The 15,874-nt window shown below is 58.2% G+C and overlaps 2 protein-coding genes across 4 annotated transcripts; both read left to right on the plus strand.

Moving 5' to 3' along the window:
* Positions 1-35: 35 nt before the first annotated feature.
* On the plus strand, positions 36-7,872 carry MTMR11 (myotubularin related protein 11). 3 transcript variants are annotated; one of them, XM_064401307.1, is made up of 15 exons: positions 36-496; positions 1,384-1,499; positions 2,087-2,150; positions 2,238-2,380; positions 2,488-2,723; positions 2,807-2,894; positions 2,978-3,066; positions 3,147-3,268; positions 3,361-3,424; positions 3,761-3,831; positions 3,914-4,089; positions 4,372-4,542; positions 4,715-4,915; positions 5,144-5,392; positions 7,622-7,872. In XM_064401307.1, the coding sequence occupies exons 1-15, from the start codon at positions 181-183 to the stop codon at positions 7,715-7,717; spliced, it is 2,202 nt and encodes a 733-aa protein (XP_064257377.1). In that variant the 5' UTR covers positions 36-180; the 3' UTR covers positions 7,718-7,872. The 3 variants fall into 3 exon arrangements, with proteins under 3 accessions (XP_064257377.1, XP_064257378.1, XP_064257379.1); XM_064401309.1 differs by lacking the exon at positions 36-496 and adding an exon at positions 936-1,311; XM_064401308.1 differs by lacking the exon at positions 36-496 and having other exon boundaries at positions 862-1,499.
* A 266-nt stretch (positions 7,873-8,138) lies between these two features.
* On the plus strand, positions 8,139-14,899 carry SF3B4 (splicing factor 3b subunit 4). The gene is made up of 6 exons (XM_064401316.1): positions 8,139-8,241; positions 8,596-8,724; positions 9,465-10,007; positions 11,296-11,490; positions 13,435-13,605; positions 14,444-14,899. The coding sequence occupies exons 1-6, from the start codon at positions 8,208-8,210 to the stop codon at positions 14,626-14,628; spliced, it is 1,257 nt and encodes a 418-aa protein (XP_064257386.1). The 5' UTR covers positions 8,139-8,207; the 3' UTR covers positions 14,629-14,899.
* Positions 14,900-15,874: the final 975 nt, after the last annotated feature.

Here is a 15,874-nt window from a genome sequence, read left to right on the forward strand (position 1 = left end):
TATATTGTGTGATTCCACTTTGGTACTAACTCTTGGCTTTCATTTAAATCATTCAAACACCCTTCCCTCCCTGTTTCTTGCTGATCTTTTCCCCAGCTGCATCCCAAGGCTCCCTTTGCTACCAAAGGACAAAATTAGGGATAAACCCCAGCACGAGCCATGTGAATGCTGAAGCTTTAAATGAAAGAGGAAAAAGAGCTTTGGGGGTGGTTGGAGATGGATTATGGAAGGTGGAACCTGGGAGCAGTTTCCCATGGGATTTCTGGCATTGGGATTTTCTCTCCCAGCTCCCTGTTTTTCCTATTTCCTGGCATTGTGGGGGGACACTCCATGCCCAGCTCCATCTCCGTGCTGGATGATTTTCCTCCCGGATCTTTCCTCCTGCCATGGCCCCGACTGACCCCGGCAGCTCCGGGCTCAAAGCCTCCAGGAAATTCCTCTCATCTGCCAGGTGCCAGAGCCAAAAGCTTTTCCAACCCACGGGAACCTCTGCCAGGTGATCCTGCTGCAGGGGGAAAACTGGGTTAACAAGCTGCAGCTCCAAAGCAATTCCCCCCCAAAAATCTGGGGGAAATACACCAGGAATCCGAGCTGGAACTGGAGTTCCTTTGAGTTTTCCGTGTGCCTGGGTGGTGTCGGGGTTTATCCTGCCACGAGCTGGCCCTGCTGCCCCGGGCTTTGGGGTGCCCGGAGGTTTCGTGGCACTGGGGTGGCACGGGCAGCCCCGGGGCCACATCCACCGGCTGCCCGGTGCGGGGTGGGGGCTCGGCTCGGATCGGGAGCCGGTGCAGGGCTGGGAGGGGAAGGCTCCGTGCTTCTGCCGTGAGTCACCGAGCGGCTCCTCCTGCCGTGTGCCCGGGAGGGGCCCCTGCTGCTGACGGGGTTTGGGGGTTCCCCTGCACGGGGCAGCGCTTGCGGGACCCCAGAACCGCCCGGGTCTGTGCCCGGACCCCAGAACCGCCCGGGTCTGTGCCCCCACCCCAACGCTGAACTTCTGGGGTGCCCGGGGAGCCCGCGGAGCTCCCGGCCCCGGCTCCCCCTCTTTCCCCCCGACGGCGGGGGGCGGGATGCCGGGGTCCGAGGGGTCGCCATGAGCGGGATCCCGGGCCCCGAGGGGCGGGATGCCGGGGCAGCGGTGCCAGGGGAGGGCGGGATGCCGGAGCGGAGGGCGGGATGCCGGAGCCGGGCCGGGCGCTCGGGGCTCCTTCCCGGGCCGCTCCGGCCCCGGCGCTCCGGGCCCGCCCGGCCAAAGTCCCTGCGCCATGAGCGGGGCCCCGGGCGGCCGCCGCCCGACCTTCCCCGGGCTCCCAGGTAGGGCCGGGGCCGGGGTTTTGGGGAGGCTCGGGGCGCTCGGAGCCCCGGACCCAGTGTCGGTCCCCGCAGGGGAGCGGGTGCTCGAGGAGGCGGCGGGCGCCCGGCAGCGCTGCGGGAACGGCGGCGGCTCCGTGCCGGGGACGCTGCTCTGCACCAACCGCCGCCTCGCCTTCCTGCCCGGCCAGGTGCGCGGGGACCCCGGGGACACCGGGAACCCCGGGAACACCGGGAACACCGGGGACAGCGGGACCGCGGGCCCCGCGCCGCCTGCCCGGGGTGGGGGGCCCTGCCCCGGCGCGACCCCATCCCAGCGCATCCCGACCCCATCCTAACACATCCCGGCCCCATCCCAGCGCATCCCGGCCCCATCCTAACACATCCCGGCCCCATCCCAGCGCATCCCGGCCCCATCCCAACACATCCCGGCCCCATCCCAGCGCATCCCGGCCCCATCCCAACACATCCCGGCCCCATCCCAGCGCATCCCGGCCCCATCCCAACACATCCCGGCCCCATCCCAGCGCATCCCGGCCCCATCCCAGCGCATCCCGGCCCCATCCCGACCCCACCCCACCGCGCCCCCGCCTCCCATCCCAGCCCATCCCGGCTCCTTGACTGCAAAACCCACCGCGCTCACCCTGGGAACTCCTCACTGCAGGACACGGTTGGGGACAAGGCACAAGGGACATAGGTGCAGACCCACCCCCACCACCCTCCCTGGGACTGGGGGGACACTCCGGGACAGTTCCCAGCCCTCCCCTCCCTCCCACAGGCTCGCGGCTCCCTCCGCTCTGAGGACGAGGTGGCCCTGCCCTGCATCCACAAACTGGTGGCAGGTACTGGGGACACCTGGGGACACGAGGGGTGGGCTGGGCAGCTCTGGGGTCTCCGCTGCTCTCACAGCCTCACCCCCCCGACCCCAGCCAGCAGCTTCTCCAAGCCCAAGGTGCTGACGGCCGCCTCCACGCTCAAGTTCATCCCCGAGGAGCTCGCCGTCTTCTGCCGGGATTTCCGCCTGCTCCACTTCTACTTCCCCGAGAACGGGCTGGCTCCGCAGGCGTTCCGGGTACGCCGGGGAGGTGCAGAGGTACCGGGGTACCCCGGGGTACCCCGCGGTCCGGAGGAAGCCCGGGGGGCTCCCACCGCACAGCCCACCCCCGGCTGCCCTCGCAGGTGGCCAACGCCATCGCACAGGCGCGGGAGGAGGCTGCGTGGCTGGGGGATGCTGCTGACGGCTGGGCCAGCCCTGGTGAAGCCCCGCCAGAGGAGGAGGAGGAGGAGGATGAGGAAGGCTCGTCCACCACGCTGCTCTTCGAGAGCCTGCGGGACTGGGAGCAGGAGCTGCAGCGTCTCGGCGCCGCGGGCTGGAGGGTGAGCGCCGTCAATGAGCGCTTCGACATGGCCCCCAGGTACAGCCCCGGGGGTCCCCCGGCTCTGTCTGAGCCCACCTGAGATCTGGGGGGACCCCACCCTGTGTCCCACCTTCCCACAGCCTCCCCCAGTACCTCTGGGTGCCCAGCGGGCTTCTGGACCACGACCTCAAGCGGACCTTTGCCCACTTCCAGGAGCGCCGGGTGCCTGTGAGTGCCTGGGCAGGCCCTGGCAGGGTGGGGGGCACTGTGGGGGGGGGGGATTTGGGGGCGTCACCCCGTTTTTCTTGCAGCGCCTGTGCTGGCACCACCCGGGCGGGGGGGACCTGCTGAGAGCCGCCAGCTTTCACCCGGCCTCAGAGCCAGGCGGCGAGGACGTGAGGTGGGTGCCAGGGGGTCTGGGGTGGGGGGCTGAGGGTGTACCCCCAACCTGGCCCACCTGGGGCTCCCTGTGCCCCCCAGGTGCCTGGAGGAGCTGCTGCTGGGGGGCCGTGGGCCATGTGTGTTGGCCGACACGGCTGAGCTGCCCACGCTGGCCGACATCCAGCTCGCCCACCTGAGGCTGCGGGCGCTCTGCCTGCCAGGTGAGTGACACCAGGGGGACCCTGGGGACCCCCAAACCCCCCCAGGGGGGCTGGGCTCCCCCCCCTCTGAATCCTCATCCCGTGGGATGCAGGTGCAGTGGCAGAGGAGAAGTGGCTCTCGGCCCTGGAGGGGACACGGTGGCTGGACCACGTGCGGTGAGCAGGGGACAAGGGGGGCTTTGGGGTTTAGGGAGGTGTTTTGGGGAAAAATCACCCTAAATCCATGGGTGGATTCACCCACATTCCATGGTGCGTACTATGAGGTGATGGGGGCATTGTGGTGGGTACATGAGCCACCACGTCTGGTGACAGAGGACAAGGGGGACTTAAGGGTGTAGGGAGATATTTTGGGGAAAAATCACCCTAAATCCATGGATGGAATGTGCCCCCCAGCCCACCTGGCACCGTGGGGCGACGGGGGCATTGTGGTGGGTGCATGAGCCACCCGTGTGACATTTTGGGGTGCCCTGAACCCCCTGTTTCCCCCCCCAGCTCGTGCCTGAGAAGAGCAGCGGAGGTGGCGTCGCTGCTGGCAGGGAAGCGCTGCTCCGTGGTGCTGCAAGGTGGGGGCACCGGCCTGGGGGCTGCAAGAGGAGGGGAGGGGGCTGCAAAGGAGACCCCTCCTCACCACCGTGCCCCCCCCAGAACCCTCGGACCGGGACCTGAACTGCCTCCTGGCCTCTCTGGTGCAGCTCCTGGGGGACCCCCACGCCCGCTCCCTGCCCGGCTTCCAGAGCCTGGTGCAGAGGGAGTGGGTGGCAGCCGGGCACCCCTTCCCCCGCCGGCTGGGGCTGCTGGGCCAGGACAGCCCCCGGGAGGAGGTGAGACCCCCGTTCCTGCCCCCCGGGAGGAGGTGAGACCCCCATGGGGGTGACCCTGCCCCCCGGGAGGAGGTGAGACCCCCATTCCTGCCCCACGGGGGTGACCCTGCCTGGGAGGAGGTGAGACCCCCATTCCTGCCCCACGGGGGTGACCCTGCCTGGGAGGAGGTGAGACCCCCATTCCTGTCCCCCGGGAGTGATCCTGCCCCCCAGGAGGAGGTGAGACCCCCATTCCTGCCCCCCGGGAGGAGGTGAGACCCCCCCACCCCTCATCCCCCCCAGGCCCCCGTGTTCCTGCTGTTCCTGGACTGCACGTGGCAGCTCCTGTGGCAATTCCCGGCGCATTTCGGCTTCACCGAGAATTTCCTGCTGGCGCTCCACGACAGCAGCTTCAGCCCCTACTTCAGCACGTTCCGCTTCAGCTGCCAGCGCCAGCGGGGCCGCAGCAGCCTGGTGAGGGCCAGGGCAGCACCCCCAGACCCTCCCGCTTCACCGCTTTTCTCCTCACTCTCAGTTCCTCCAAACTGGGCATGGGCACCCCCCGATTCTACCCCTTGTTTCCCCCTCCGTGCCTCAGTTTCCCCATCCCTAACAGGGCACTGATTTCCCACCCCTTTCCCTGCAGCCCCGGCTGCCCAGCCAGACCTACCGGCCCGTGGGGGGCTGGCAGGAGCCTGGGGGGCACAGGGGGGACCCCCGCCCCTGCGGCTTCCCCCCGGTCTGGGCCTGGGGCCGCCGCTTCACCCGGCAGCAGCGGGAGCAGTTCCGGAACCCCGCGGGACCCCCGGGACCCCCGGGCCCTGCTGGGACCCTGAGCCCGGCCACGGTGAGCACCCTGGGGGGCTGCACCCTCCCCTCAATCCCTCATTTCCCCCCATTTCCTCTTTTTTTCAGCCCCTTTTATTCCTAAAATCTTATTTTTTCACCTCGCTTTTCCTCCCCCTGTTTTCCCTTTGATGGAAAATCCTAAAAGGGGATTTTTTTCTCTTTTTTTAAAAAATTTTTCCTCCATTTTTAAAAAAATTTTTCCTAATGGCTGTTCCCCCTTTGCCAGCCCGCAGCCCCCTGCCTGTGGGGGGGGCCCAGGCTGGTGCTGACGCTGGCCAAGGGCTCCTTGTGCCCCCACCCCCTGCCCTGGAGGAGCCGCCCCCCGCCCCGGGTGTCCCCCTCAGACAGCCAGGGGACACAGGGGGGGCTCCTGGGGACACGCCAGCCCCCCCCGGGGCTGCTGCTGCCCTGCACGGCCGGGCCCTGCATCCGCCTCTGGCACCGCTGCTACCTCAGGGGGCTGCCCCAGGAACAGGTACGGGGAAACTGAGGCACGGGGGGGCTGGGGATGGGGTCTGGGTCTGGGGGGGCTCGGTTTGGGGGATGGATGGATGATGGATGGATGGAGGATGGATGGATGGATGATGGATGGATGATGGATGGATGGATGGATGGATGGATGGATGGATGATGGATGGATGGATGGATGGATGGATGGATGGATGGATGGATGGATGATGGATGGATGGATGATGGATGGATGGATGGATGGATGGATGATGGATGGATGATGGATGGATGGATGATGGATGGATGATGGATGGATGGATGGATGGATGGATGGATGGATGGATGGATGATGGATGGATGGATGATGGATGGATGATGGATGGATGGATGGATGGATGGATGGATGGATGGATGGATGATGGATGGATGATGGATGATGGATGATGGATGGATGATGGATGGATGATGGATGGATGGATGATGGATGATGGATGGATGATGGATGGATGGATGATGGATGGATGGATGATGGATGGATGATGGATGGATGATGGATGGATGATGGATGGATGGATGGATGGATGATGGATGGATGGATGGATGGATGATGGATGGATGATGGATGATGGATGGATGATGGATGGATGATGGATGGATGGATGGATGGATGGATGGATGATGGATGATGGATGGATGATGGATGGATGATGGATGGATGGATGATGGATGGATGGATGGATGATGGATGGATGGATGATGGATGGATGGATGGATGGATGATGGATGGATGATGGATGGATGGATGGATGATGGATGGATGGATGATGGATGGATGGATGGATGATGGATGGATGATGGATGGATGGATGGATGCATGGATGATGGATGGATGATGGATGGATGATGGATGGATGATGGATGGATGATGGATGGATGGATGGATGATGGATGGATGGATGATGGATGGATGATGGATGGATGATGGATGGATGGATGGATGGATGGATGGATGATGGATGATGGATGGATGATGGATGGATGATGGATGGATGATGGATGGATGATGGATGATGGATGATGGATGGATGGATGGATGATGGATGGATGATGGATGGATGATGGATGGATGGATGGATGATGGATGGATGGATGATGGATGGATGGATGGATGGATGATGGATGGATGATGGATGATGGATGGATGGATGGATGGATGGATGGATGATGGATGGATGGATGATGGATGGATGGATGGATGGATGGATGGATGGATGATGGATGGATGGATGGATGGATGATGGATGGATGATGGATGGATGGATGGATGATGGATGGATGGATGATGGATGGATGGATGGATGATGGATGGATGATGGATGGATGGATGGATGATGGATGGATGGATGATGGATGGATGGATGGATGATGGATGGATGATGGATGGATGGATGGATGCATGGATGATGGATGGATGATGGATGGATGATGGATGGATGATGGATGGATGGATGGATGATGGATGGATGGATGGATGGATGATGGATGATGGATGATGGATGGATGATGGATGGATGATGGATGGATGGATGGATGATGGATGATGGATGGATGATGGATGGATGGATGATGGATGGATGGACGGATGGATGGATGGATGGATGATGGATGGATGGATGGATGATGGATGGATGGATGATGGATGGATGGATGGATGGATGGATGGATGGATGGATGATGGATGATGGATGATGGATGGATGATGGATGGATGATGGATGGATGGATGGATGATGGATGATGGATGGATGATGGATGGATGGATGATGGATGGATGGATGGATGGATGGATGATGGATGATGGATGGATGATGGATGGATGGATGGATTCATGGATGATGGATGGATGATGGATGGATGATGGATGGATGATGGATGGATGGATGGATGATGGATGGATGGATGATGGATGGATGATGGATGATGGATGATGGATGGATGATGGATGGATGATGGATGGATGGATGGATGGATGGATGGATGGATGGATGGATGATGGATGGCTGATGGATGGATGATGGATGGATGATGGATGGATGGATGGATGATGGATGGATGGATGGATGGATGGATGATGGATGGATGGATGGCTGATGGATGGATGATGGATGGCTGATGGATGGATGATGGATGGATGATGGATGGATGATGGATGGATCCCGTGTCCCCACGCTGTGCTGGACATGCTCTCCCCGCAGCGTGGGCGCTTGGCCCCGTCCCTGGCCGGGCTGGCTGAGGAGCTGCAGCTGCTGCAGGACCGGCTGGGTGCCTGGAACCTGCGCAGACCCCACTGAGCCCCCGAGGACCCTGCAGCCCACCCGGACCCCTCGGGCCTGGGCACTCCGAGCAGCCCCCCGGCCACCTCTGGGCGCTTGGCAGCGCCGGCTCCCGAGCTGTCCCCGGTGCTGGATGGGGTCTCGCTTTTTCCATTAAATTTGTTCTGCCTCCATGAGGCTCCAGGAGCTGAGGGACGGGGACTGGAATGGGGATGGGGACGCTGCGGGGGCCCAGACTTGGCACCTCGGGCACTGAGGGCCCTCCTGGCCGCCAGGGCCGTGTCGCGACAGAAGTGCCATATCACGACAGGAGTGCCATGTCGCGAGAGAAGGGCCATGTCGCGACAGAGGGAAGGGCAGCGCCACACCTGCCCACACCCAAGATGGCGGCCGCGCCTTCCCCCTCACGGCGCCGCTCCCGCCCCGTCCCGCTGACGCCGGGCTTGCGCGCTGACGTCAGGCGCGCGGCGTGCGTGCGCGCGGCGCCGCGCGCGGGGAGCGGGAGAAGATGGCGGCGGGGCCGATCTCGGAGAGGAACCAGGGTGGGAGCGGCGGGACGGGCCCGGGGGGCACCGGCGGCACCGGGGGAGCGCTGTGGGCGCTCAGGGGGACCCCGCGGGGGTGCTGGGGAGGCCTTGGGTGCGCGGGGACCGCGGGGGTGCTGTGGGTGCATTCTGAGGGGAATAATGAGGGGTGCTTGGTGTGTCCTGCGAGGCGCCTGAGGGGATTCCGGCCTCCGGGGGACGCGGAGGGAGGCGCCGGCGGAGCTCCGCGCTCGTGGTGGGCTGTGGTTTTTCCCCACGGAGAAAGAGGGGCTGGGGGTTTCGTGGATTAAAGGCTGAGCGGAGGGGAGGTTGGGCTGGTGGGGGTCCCGCGCTGAGCTCGGTTCCTCGCAGATGCCACGGTGTACGTGGGCGGCCTGGACGAGAAGGTCAGCGAGCCGCTGCTCTGGGAGCTCTTCCTGCAGGCCGGGCCCGTGGTCAACACGCACATGCCCAAGGACCGGGTGACGGGCCAGCACCAGGGTGAGGGACCCCAAAATGCCACCCAGGGCAGGGCTGGGGTGTGGGGGGACCATCCTCTGTCCCTCGGGAGTGGTGGGCTTCTCTTGGAGTCAGGTTTTAGGAGCTCTCAGAGAGCTTGTCACGCCTGAGATAGATCTAAATAAAATTAACAGGGTGGTTTTTGAGGTAGAGTTGGAAAAGGTTTAATAAAAGGTAAAATAGCAAAGCTCTTACAGAGGAAAAACCTGAGCTAAAGGTAAGAGATTCTTGCTTTTGCTAAACACTCCACAAAAGCAGTTATTTATTTTGTTCTCTTCTCTTTTTTAGTGAATTAATTAGGCAGGACTTTTTGGCCTCTGTCTAATTAGCAGCCCTAAGTCTGAGGTGAAATCTTAAAAGTCTTATGAGGTGTCTTTTACCAAATTGAGGAGAGAAACTTCTGGCCTTTTTTCTCCTTTTTTACCAGACAAAGAATAATTTAGCCACTCCATCAACGGGGGGAGCACATTCCTACATGTATGGTTTAAATGAAGTGGGGATTGAATCAAGTATTAGGTGGCATTAAAATAAATCCAAGAGGGTTTCAGTCAATTATTAAATGGGGTTTTCAATGAGCTGGGGTTTTAAATCAGGTGGGGGGATTCTGTCCTGAAATTCTTTTGGGGTCCGGGGGAAATCTTCTGGATTTCTGTCCCGAAATCCTCGTGGGGTGCCCTGTGAAACCCCTCTGAGCCGTGCTGAGCCCCTGTGGGGTCCCCCAGGGTACGGCTTCGTGGAGTTCCTGAGCGAGGAGGACGCCGACTACGCCATCAAGATCATGAACATGATCAAGCTCTACGGCAAACCCATCCGGGTCAACAAGGCCTCGGCCCACAACAAGAACCTGGACGTGGGCGCCAACATCTTCATCGGCAACCTGGACCCCGAGATCGACGAGAAGCTCCTCTACGACACCTTCAGCGCCTTCGGGGTCATCCTGCAGACCCCCAAGATCATGAGGGACCCCGACACGGGCAACTCCAAGGGCTACGCCTTCATCAACTTCGCCAGCTTCGACGCCTCGGACGCGGCCATCGAGGCCATGAACGGGCAGTACCTGTGCAACCGGCCCATCACCGTGTCCTACGCCTTCAAGAAGGACTCCAAGGGCGAGCGGCACGGCTCGGCGGCCGAGCGGCTGCTGGCGGCGCAGAACCCCCTGTCCCAGGCGGACCGGCCCCACCAGCTGTTCGCCGACGCGCCGCCGCCGCCGTCCGTGCCCGCGCCCGTGGTCACCGCGCTGGGGCCCGGCGTCACCCCGCCAGGTGGGTGGCAGGGCAGGGTGGGAGGTGCTGGCGCTGCCCTGGTCGTGAAATTCCTGTTGTGTTTTCAGGGGTGTGTCAGTGAAGGCAAAAGTAATGCTTCTGGTTGTGTTCTCAGAAGGCTGATTTATTAGTTTATAATTATATTAAAATATAACGCTGTATTAATATAATGCTATTTTAATATATATTGGCATATATATAAAATATAGTGCTCTATTAATATAAGGCTATTTTAATATATATTAGCATATATATAAAATGCTATATAATAGAATGCTATTTTAATATATATTAGCATATATTAAAATATAATGCTCTATTAATATAATGCTATTTTAATATATATAGCATATATATAAAATATAATGCTATTTTTATATAATGCTGTTTTAATATATATTAGCATATATTAAAATATAATGCTATTTTTATATAATGCTATTTTAATATATATTAGCATATATATATAATGCTATTTTTATATAATGCTATTTTAATATATATAGCATATATATAAAATATAATGCTATTTTTATATAATGCTATTTTAATATATATTAGCATATCTATAAAATATAATGCTATATTAATATAATGCTATTTTAATATATATATAGCATATATAGAAATATGCATGCTATATATTAAAATATTATTTTAACATTTATTAGTTTAATTAAGAATTGTTTATATTCTTTTCTCTGAGCTTCCTCACAGCCTTCCCCAGGAAAATCCTGGGAAATCTCTTTGTGGGGCCAGAGAGCTGCTGCCACACTGGCCCTCCTTCTTTAAAATTTATAGCAGTTCGGAGGAAGAGGATTTACTTTATTTATTTTAATTTTTACTTATTAATTTTATTTATTTTCCATTTCAGGAGAGGCTCCTGCCTTGCTTAGCACACACCTGTCTTTCCAAACCAAGACAGATTTTGGCGCCCAACGTGCGGCATAGAAAAAAAAAATTGAATAACAATTCTTGAGTAATTAATTTTTGTGTGCTGCTATAGAAACCTCGTTAAGGGACCCCGTGTGGTCCAGCTTGCCCTGGTTTGGGTGGCATGTGGTCATGGCTACACCTCCACCATGGATCCTATAACCAAGGCTGCTGTGGCCGTTATCCAGTTTGTTTTATGTGTGGATAAAGTGAGGAATTCATGGATTTTTATCTCCCTCTGCAGAGCACACACATGGATTCACACCCACCACACACTAACATTGTGTTTTTGGTGATAATTTAACCACAGTACCTGCTGTAAGGGAGTTACACGGTGTGGGATTTTGTGTTGCAGGCCTGCCTCCCCCGGGCTCCTTCCCGCCGCCGGTGCCGCCGCCCGGAGCGCTGCCCCCGGGGATGCCCCCGGCCATGCCGCCCCCGCCCATGCCCCCGGGCGCCGGGGCCCCCGGGCCCCCCTCGGGAGCCGCCCCCGCCGGGGGACACCCCCCCCACCCGCACCCCTTCCCGCCGGGGGGGATGCACCACCCAGGTACGGCTGCCAGGGGCGGGGTCCCCCTCTGCTTGTCTTGCCTTTCCTCTCTTTGCTTTGGTTTTTCCTCTCCTCTCCTCTCCTCTCCTCTCCTCTCCTCTCCTCTCCTCTCCTCTCCTCTCCTCTCCTCTCCTCTCCTCTCCTCTCCTCTCCTCTCCTCTCCTCTCCTCTCCTCTCCTCTCCTCTCCTCTCCTCTCCTCTCCTCTCCTCTCCTCTCCTCTCCTCTCCTCTCCTCTCCTCTCCTCTCCTCTCCCTTCCCTTTTTCCTTCCTTTTCCCTTTCTTCCTCTTCCCTTTTTCCTTATCTTTCCTCTCTCCTTTTCTCCTTCCTTTTCTCCTTCCTTTTCTCCTTCCTTTTCTCTTTCCTTTTATCCTTTCCTTTTCTCCTTTCCTTTTCTCCTTTCCTTTTCTCCTTTCCTTTTCTCCTTCCCTTCCCTTCCCTTCCCTTCCCTTCCCTTCCCTTCCCTTCCCTTCCCTTCCCTTCCCTTCCCTTCCCTTCCCTTCCCTTCCCTTCCCTTCCCTTCCCTTCCCTTCCCTTCCCTTCCCTTCCCTTCCCTTCCCTTCCCTTCCCTTCCCTTTCTCCTTCCCTTTTCCCTTTTCCCTTTTCCCTTTTCCCTTTTCCCTTCCCTTCCCTTTTCCCTTCCCTTCCCTTTTCCCTTCCCTTCCCTTCCCTTCCCTTTTCCCTTCCCTTCCCTTCCCTTCCCTTCCCTTCCCTTCCCTTCCCTTCCCTTCCCTTCCCTTTTCCCTTCCCTTCCCTTCCCTTCCCTTCCCTTCCCTTCCCTTCCCTTCCCTTCCCTTCCCTTCCCTTCCCTTCCCTTCCCTTCCCTTCCCTTCCCTTCCCTTCCCTTCCCTTCCCTTCCCTTCCCTTCCCTTCCCTTCCCTTCCCTTCCCTTCCCTTCCATCTTTTCTCTCCTCTCCTTTTCCCCTTCTTTTTCCCCTTCCCTCTCTTTTCCCTCTCCTTTCCCCTTTCCTTCAATTCCTGCTACACATTGCAAACAATTTGAACACAAATTATTTCGTTTCTGAATTAGAACTAATTAGCTGACTGGTCCGTTTAAGGAGTTAACCACGTGCCATCCATTTTTTGGATTTTTGATAATTATCAAAACAGTGAAATATTCTCTGTGTGGGGGTTGTGACTGCTGAAGGATCTGGGGGATTCAGGAGGTTGTGGCTGTCTGGGAGGCACCTGAGCAGGGAGAGGAGGCTTTGCCTTCAGCTGGGAAGGTGTGGGATGAAAGGTCACGGGAAGGGAGGAGGGCAGTGATGCAGAGAAGGAAGGCAGGAACTGATTTTAGCATTCATAATTTAATAAAACCAGTTTTTTCCCTGATTCCCCACATTTTGGCCCTGCAGTGTCTGCATCTCAGCTCTGTGTTCAGCAGCACAAACGTTGTGAAATGTGCAGTTTAATGATTCTCTGGGATTTGTTTGATCCCGTGGCTCCAGAGCCACCCTAATTAGGGAGCTTTGTGTGATCCTGCTCTGGCCATGCCAGGAACAGATGCTGCAGGGCCTGAGCAGAGCCAATTACACCTGGCCAGGGAAAACCAGGCTTGGGAGGAAAGAATCATTGCTTTGGTGGTTTTTTTAATGGGATAATTGGGAGAAAGGAAGTTTGGGAGAACCCTGGCTGCCCCAGTCAGAGCTGGGCAACCTCCAGCTTTGGATTGCTTTGGGAGCTTGTCCAAATTCTCCAGGGATGGGGATTCCTCACTGTCCCAGGGCTGCACACACTCTCTATCCCATCTCTTCTCCCACCCACTTGTATCCAAACCCTTTCCTCTTGCTGTAAACTCCGTGTTCCCTTCTCTTTAACCCTTTTTTGGCAGAAGCCTCTCTGCACCCATGATTTCCAGACCCAGCTGGAATTCCAGACCCAGCTGGAATTCCAGACCCGGCTGGAATTTTGCCTCCTGGCACCCCTAACTCCGCGCTCCCCCCAGGAATGCCCCCCATGCAGGTGCACCACGGGCCGCCTGGCATGGGGCAGCACCACCCGGGACCACCAGGCTCTGGAGGACAGCCACCCCCCCGGCCCCCCCCGGGAATGCCACACCCCGGGCCGCCCCCCATGGGGCTCCCCCCTCGGGGGCCACACTTTGGATCTCCAATGGGTGAGTTGGGGTCTGGTTTTGGGGGGCTCTGCTTTGGGGGAGGAGGAGGAGGAGGAGGAGGGGTGTGAGGCAAAACCTGCGGGACCTGGCACCCCTCCCCACACTTTGGGGTGTTCACAGGGCTTCTTCCTAGTGACCCTGCACCCCTGGGTGGGGTGGGCACCTCCAGGGAAGTTTGGGATGTTCACAGGGCTTCCTCCTAGTGACCCTGCACCCCAACTTAGGGGTATCCACAGTTTTGGGGTGGTTTTGTGCCCTCTGAGATTTTTGGAGCAATTCCTGAATCTGGGGAATCTTTGCCAAGCTGAGGGGGGGCACCTGCTGCATGTGGCACCCCTGGGTGTGGTGGGCACCTCCAGGGAGATTTGGGGTGTTCACAGGGCTTCCTCCTAGTGACCCTGCACCCCAACTTGGGGGTATCCACAACTTTGGGGGGGCTTTGAATGTCCTTTGTGCCCACAGGGGTTTTTGGAGCAATTCCTGATTCTGGGGAGTGTTTGCCAAGCTGGGGGGGGGGCACCTGCTGCATGTGGCACCCCTGGGTGTGGGGTGGGCACCTCCAGGGAAGTTTGGGATGTTCACAGGGCTTCCTCCTGCACCCCAACTTGGGGGTATCCACAGCTTTGGGGTGGTTTTGTGCCCTCTGAGATTTTTGGAGCAATTCCTGAATCTGGGGAATATTTGCCAAGCTGGGGGGGGGCACCTGCTGCATGTGGCACCCCTGGGTGTGTGCTGGGAATTTTGGGAGGTGGGTTTGGGCTGGTGGGTCACGTTCCTCCAGGGGTTTTTGGGGGGGCTCTGTCCTTTCCCCTGGCTCTGACCCCCCTGTCCCCCACAGGTCACCCCGGGCCGCTGCCGCACCACGGGCTCCGCGGGCCCCCCCCTCTGATGCCCCCCCACGGCTACAATGGACCCCCCAGGCCCCCTCCCTACGGCTACCAGAGGGTCCCACTGCCCCCTCGGCCAGCTCAGAGACCCCCTGGAGTCCCCCCTCGTGGGCCCCTGCGAGGACCCCTGCCCTGAGGAGAGGGGGGCTCTCTGCTCCCCGTCCTTCCACAGCCCCTGGTGTCAACATTCCCCCTCCTGCCAAGGGCTGGGGGCCATGCCCTGCTCCTCCCTTCCCTCCCCATTTCTTCCCCTCATTTGTTTTTATAGTGTTGATTTTCCTCCCTCTCCCCATCTCCTGTTTCTCTTCCCCTGGAAGCTTTTCCAAGCTTCTTTTTACAGGATTTTGTTGGTTTTGTATGGAAAGCAGTGGCCACTCACTTGCAAATAAAGGATTTGGAAACCAAAAGTGGTTTTGAATTGGGACTGAGTTCTCTTCTCTGCTTGGGCCATTGGGAAGAACCAGGCTGGAGGGATTTGGGGCAGAGCTGATCCCTGATCCGTGCTCCCCTGGAAGAGTGTGCTCCAAGGAAATGTCTGGATTCCCATTCTTGAGCTGCCCAAACCCAGGGAGCTGAGGTTTGAATATTTTGGTGTCAAGGTTTAGCCAAAGTCAAACATTCATCTTGAAAAGGCTTCTCCTGCCCCTGGGCAATGCCAGAGCCTCCAAGAGCTGGGAGTTTTTGGGGGGACATGGAAGTGGGAATTTGCTGCTTCCTTCCTTCTTCATCCCAGTGTTGTCTTCTCAGCCAGGTGGGAGCCCTAGGGTCTGGATGGGATAGAAGGGAAGCCTGGACCCCCCTCCTGATCCTTCACATCCAGAAATGGGGGGAGAGCCCTCTGTGGACTGGTGGGATGAGTGGATTTAAGTGTCGGGGTGGGGTGTGTGCTGTGGGAATGGGGGTTCCCTGTGGTGCTGAGCCAAGGGGCTGAAGAGATCTCCAGAATCCAAAGATTCCTGTGTGGGTACAGGGACCCCCAGCGTGGCATTTCCCTGCCCCTCAGTCGTGGAAGCCACCAGGATCCACCTGGAGCAGCCACTTTCCCTGCATTAATTCCATCATCATCATCATCATCATCATCCTCCTGCCCTGGAGGCATCCACTGTCACCCCGTTTTATCCCTGGTGTTATCCTGTCATTCCCAGCCACATCCTCTCTTCCCCCTGACTGCAGTCCTTTGTCAGCCCTGATTTTCTCCCCTTTCCTCCCATTTTCCCCCTGTTTTTATGTTTTTATCCCATTCCCCTCAGCTCTTTCCATGTGTTTTGGGCCGGGTGGAGCCCTCGGGACAAGAGGAGCCATTCCCTGTCCTGCTGCCAAGCCTCTTCCCTCTGATGATCCACAAAACACCCGGGGGGCTCTGTGGGGACAGTGGCACATGA

This window comes from Passer domesticus, chromosome 32, assembly GCF_036417665.1.
Source record: "Passer domesticus isolate bPasDom1 chromosome 32, bPasDom1.hap1, whole genome shotgun sequence".
In the NCBI taxonomy this organism is placed as follows: domain Eukaryota; kingdom Metazoa; phylum Chordata; class Aves; order Passeriformes; family Passeridae; genus Passer; species Passer domesticus.

Excerpts from the sequence above, each read along its gene's own strand:
- SF3B4 (XM_064401316.1), top strand. The coding sequence starts at position 8,208 with ATGGCGGCGGGGCCGATCTCGGAGAGGAACCAGG. Across the intron at positions 10,008-11,295 it reads GCCCGGCGTCACCCCGCCAG|GCCTGCCTCCCCCGGGCTCC; the intron begins GTGGGTGGCAGG and ends TTTGTGTTGCAG. Across the intron at positions 13,606-14,443 it reads ACACTTTGGATCTCCAATGG|GTCACCCCGGGCCGCTGCCG; the intron begins GTGAGTTGGGGT and ends TGTCCCCCACAG.
- MTMR11 (XM_064401307.1), top strand. The coding sequence starts at position 181 with ATGAAAGAGGAAAAAGAGCTTTGGGGGTGGTTGGAGATGGATTATGGA. Across the intron at positions 2,381-2,487 it reads TGGCTCCGCAGGCGTTCCGG|GTGGCCAACGCCATCGCACA; the intron begins GTACGCCGGGGA and ends CTGCCCTCGCAG. Across the intron at positions 3,832-3,913 it reads CTGCTCCGTGGTGCTGCAAG|AACCCTCGGACCGGGACCTG; the intron begins GTGGGGGCACCG and ends TGCCCCCCCCAG.